This window comes from Portunus trituberculatus, chromosome 32 (assembly GCF_017591435.1).
Source record: "Portunus trituberculatus isolate SZX2019 chromosome 32, ASM1759143v1, whole genome shotgun sequence".
NCBI lineage: Eukaryota > Metazoa > Arthropoda > Malacostraca > Decapoda > Portunidae > Portunus > Portunus trituberculatus.
This window is the reverse complement of record NC_059286.1, coordinates 7,073,182-7,078,181: the sequence shown is the minus strand read 5'-3', so window position 1 is coordinate 7,078,181 and position 5,000 is coordinate 7,073,182. Positions and strand designations below refer to the sequence as shown.

Sequence of the window (5,000 nt, the reverse complement as noted above, 5' to 3'; positions counted from 1 at the left end):
GTTCTTGAATGAGTATGGACCAAAGTTTTAAAGGTTTATTACTGGCAACAAATACTTAGTCCAGATTTTTAGTGCTTGTAGTTTAATTTGGGCTGAGTGAAATTGCCCAGAGTCACAGAAATAGAACTGTAACTACTCGATATAATGTTCTTGTGTTGGCTTCGACGAGAATTTGAATAGATTTTAACAGTAAAGAGTGTCATCGAATACTTAGTCAAGATTTTCAGAACTTATTAAAATTTTTGGTTAGTAAAATTGCAGTCTCACTAAAACTCAATGTTCTTGTGTTGATTTAGATCAGCATTTTAATAGACCATCACATTAAAAGGCGTCATTGAATACATAGCCAAGGTTTTCAGTACTTATTTAAATTTTGCTAGGTGAAATTACATAAACTCCCTGAAATAAAGTTATATGTGCTATTAACAACTGAAGGGATAAGGGTGGGTGTTAATGGCAGTGCTTTCAGGGATGCAAGGGACAAAGAAAATGGCGATGTTTTCAGGGATGCAAGGGACAGAGACAGTGATAATGGCGGTGTTTTCAGGGATGCAAGGGTCGCTCATGTTTATCAAGGACTTCCTGGCGAGGACTGTAATGGACCAGTTCGGCATCACAACACTCACGGGCGCCATCATACTGGACTGTGTGGCCAACTGGGACCCCCGCCCGCTGTCCCAGGTGATGCACGCACACACGCACACACACACGCACGTTGATGTGGTCTCAGTCCTACCCGAAGATCGGTCTATGAGCTCTGAGCTCGCTCCGTAATGGGAAGACTGGTTGGGTGACCAGCAGGCGACCGAGGTGAATTACAAACACACACACACACACACACACACACACACACACACACACACACACACACACACACACACACACACACACACACACACACATCACTTCTGCTGCTGCTACTACTACTTTTACTACTATTACTTCATATTGTGTTTGTCTTTTTTTTTTTCTTCTTCTTCTTCTTCTTCTCCTTTTTCTTTTTCTTTGTCTTCTTTTTTTCTTCTACTACTACTACTACTACTACTACTACTACTACTACTACTACTACTACTACTACTACTACTACTCAATGTACAGGAGTTCCCGCCTTTCTCGGAGGGCCTGCTGCCGGATGTCACCACCCGCGTCGCCAGCAGGAACAACACTGGAGACTTCGCCGCCGTCATCTTTAGGAGCGATGTTGACTCTCACCTCGCTGAAAGGTATACTCGTTGTTGTTGTTGTTGTTGTTGTTATTGTTGTTGTTGTTGGTGGTGGTGGTGGTGGTGATGATGATGTGATTTGAAAGCTCCTCTCTTATTGGTCTTTGTTATAAGGGATTTTTTTTTCTTTATGTTCTATTGTATTAGAAAAGTTTTGATTTGTTATTTTCTCTCTCTCTCTCTCTCTCTCTCTCTCTCTCTCTCTCTCTCTCTCTCTCTCTCTCTCTCTCTCTCTCTCTCTCTCTCTCTCTCTCTCTCTCTCTCTCTCTCTCTCTGAACTCTTTTGATTAAGTTTAAGATTCTGATTAACTTAACATTTCGTGTAGTAAGTAGTGAGAAAAATACTTTGTTTTTTCCTGTTACCATTGCAGTAATAAGAAAACGTAATTTAACATGGATAGGAGGATGCTAAACTTATAGTATGTTTAGGAGGAGGAAAGGTTTTATGAGAGAGAGAGAGAGAGAGAGAGAGAGAGAGAGAGAGAGAGAGAGAGAGAGAGAGAGAGAGAGAGAGAGAATATTTTTTGTCTTATTCACTGCGAAAAAAGAAGAAAAAGGAACCCTCCTTCTCATAACAAGGTGAAAAGACGTCACACAAGGCAGGGCTCAAGATGATAACTTTTACGAATGATCTAATACAAAGGCTAAACATTGAAACTATGGCCACCTTATGTACCAACTAGGAGAGAGAACCATATTTTTCTTCTCATTCACTGCAAAAACTATTCCTTCTCGTGAGAAGCTTAGCAGACAAACTTTTACGAATTAACTCATACACTAAAGATTGAAACTACATCTATATTACGTACCGTCTAAAAGAGAGAAGCATATTTTTATCTCATTCGCTGCGAAAAACTGTTCCTTTCTCCTCTTGACAAGCTTCGGGGACAAACTTTCACCTACTAACTCATACAAGGAGTAGGCAGTAGTCACCTGCCGCCCGGTGGAATACTCCAGGAGAGGTACTTACGGGGATGTAGGCAGTGCTGCAGACTGAGTGATTCCCCGTGTCCTCTCTTCCCGGTTCCCTTTGTGGTCTCATTTATACAATTGAGCAGCTGCAGCCTGCCCTCTAAAGACAACTTCTACTACTTCCTACACTACACTACAACACCTTACACTTTTACACTCTCTTCAAATCAAAATTTAATAATGGCTTTACCACGCCCTGCCTCGGAGTCCCCTCTGGGAGGGACCATAAATGTCCCCAGGTCGGACTGCCCCTCTGCTGTCGACCTTGGGTGTCTTGACACTTCATCTAATACTTTCACTATCAATTTCTGCAACATTCGTGGCCTTCGTTCTAATTTTCAATCTGTGGAACACCACCTCTCCTCTACTAAACCTCATCTTCTCTTCCTAACCGAAACACAGTTGTCTGTGACTACTGACAGCAGCCCTTTTCTGTTCCCTCCTACTTGCTCTATCCTCATTTTCAATCCAAAGCTGGATGTTGCGCATACGTGCGTAACGACACCACTTGCTCTCGTGCCCACAATCTTGAATCTTCAGAATTTTCTACCATCTGGCTAAGACTTCAATGTCACTCTCTAACTAAATTCATCTGTGCTGTATACCTCTCACCTAATTCCTCTGACTATGTAAAATTCTTTGACTATTTGACTTCCAAGGTGGAGCACATCTTATCTCACTTTCCTTTTGCTGAGATCTCCATTTTAGGGATTTCAATGTTCACCACCAGCTTTGGCTTTCATCTTCTTTCACTGACCAACCTGGTGAACAAACCTTCAACTTTGCTATCCTTCATGACCTAGAGCAGCTAGTGCAGTTCCCTACCCGTATTCCTGACCGCCTTGGAGACACGCCCAACATTCTTGATCTTTTCCTAACCTCCAACCCTTCTGCTTACTCTGTTAAACTTTCCTCTCCGTTGGGCTCCTCCGACCACAATCTAATTTCCGTTACCTGTTCTATCACTCCAGTGCAGCCTCAGGACCCGCCTAAGCGGAGGTGCTTCTGGCATTTTAACTCTGCTAAGTGGGAGGAACTAAGGCAGTACTATTCTGATTTCCTTGGGATGATTATTGTTTTCATGTCAGAGATCCTTCTCTTTGTGCCGAGCGCATAACAGAGGTGATTATCTCTGGCATGGAGCTATACATTCCTCATACTTTCTCTAACCCTAAAGCTAAAAAGCCTTGGTTTAACTCTGCTTGTTCTCGTGCTGTCAATGATAGAGAGGCGGCTCACAAACGGTTCCGTAGCCATCCAACTGCTGAAACTCATGCCCTATATATTTCTGCCCGTAATCATGCCAAATCTATTCTCCAACTTACTAAAAACTCTTTCATCAATAGAAAATGTCAAAGTCTTTCCAATTCTAACTCCTCTCGAGATTTCTGGCATCTAGCCAATAATATCTCTAACAACTTTACTTCTTCGTCTTTCCCTCCTTTACTTCATCCAGATGGCTCTACAGCTGTCTCTTCTTTTTCTAAAGCTGAACTCTTCGCTCAAACCTTTGCTACCAACTCAACTTTGGATGATTCTGGGCATATTCCTCCTACTCCTCCACCCTCTGACTACTTCATCCCTAAAATTAAAATTCTTTATAAAGACGTTTTCCTGGCCCTCTCTGGCCTTGATTCTCGGAAGGCTTACGGTCCGGATGGAGTCCCTCCTGTTGTTCTCAAAAACTGTGCTTCCGAACTCGCTCACTGCCTGGTCAAACTCTTTCATCTGTGTCTCTCTACTTCTATTTATCCTTCTTGCTGGAAGTTTGCTCACATTCAACCTGTCCCTAAAAAAGGTGACCACTCCAATCCTTCTAACTACCGCCCTATAGCTTTGATTTCCTGCCTTTCTAAAGCCTTTGAGTCTATCCTTAATAGGAAGATAATGAGGCATCTATCAGCTCACAACCTTCTCTCTGATTGCCAGTATGGTTTCCGTAAAGGCAGATCTACTGGTGATCTTCTTACTTTCCTAACTGAATCTTGGTCATCCTCTTTTAGGGACTTCGGTGAAACCTTTGCTGTCGGCCTTGACATATCGAAAGCCTTCGATAGAGTCTGGCACAAATCTTTAATTTCTAAACTACCCTCCTACGGATTCTATCCTTCTCTCTGTACCTTCATCTCCAGTTTCCTTTCCGATCGTTCTATTGCTGCTGTAGTAGACGGTCACTGTTCTTCCCTAAAACTATCAACAGTGGTGTTCCACAGGGTTCTGTCCTATCACCCACTCTCTTTCTATTATTCATCAATGATCTCCTAAATCTGACTCAATGCCCTATCCACTCCTATGCTGATGATACCACCTTGCATTATTCAACAGCGTTCAACAGACGCCCAACCCAACAACAATTAAATGACTCAAGGCGAGATGCTATAGGACGCCTAACTTCTGATCTTTCACTTGTTTCTGATTGGGGCAGAGAAAACCTGGTTTTGTTCAATGCCTCAAAAACTCAATTTCTACAACTATCTACTCGACATAACCTTCCAGACAACTATCCTCTCTTCTTCAATAACACTCAACTTCCCTCTCCTCTACATTAAACACACTCGGTCTATCCTTCACTAAAAATCTAAACTGGAAATTTCACATCTCTACTCTTGCTAAATCAGCTTCCAAGAAGTTAGGTGTCCTGTGGCGTCTTCGTCCATTTTCTCTCCCTCCCAGCTGCTTGCTCTGTACAAGGGCCTTATCCGCCCGTGTATGGAGTATGGCTCTCATGTCTGGGGGATCCACACACAGCTTTACTAAACAAGGTGGAATCTAAAGCTTTTCGTCTTATCAACTCTTCTCCTCTAA

The 5,000-nt window shown here is 42.6% G+C and overlaps 1 protein-coding gene across 2 annotated transcripts in view; it reads left to right on the top strand.

Annotated features, from left to right (window-relative positions):
- The window catches only part of LOC123512031, a 19,604-nt gene that overhangs the window by 11,284 nt on the left and 3,320 nt on the right, over positions 1-5,000 (top strand). For both annotated transcript variants that reach the window (XM_045268178.1, XM_045268177.1), the window contains exons 8-9: positions 548-681; positions 1,099-1,223. In XM_045268178.1, the coding sequence (XP_045124113.1) occupies positions 548-681; positions 1,099-1,223 (259 nt within the window). The remainder of the gene's footprint in view (positions 1-547; positions 682-1,098; positions 1,224-5,000) is intronic.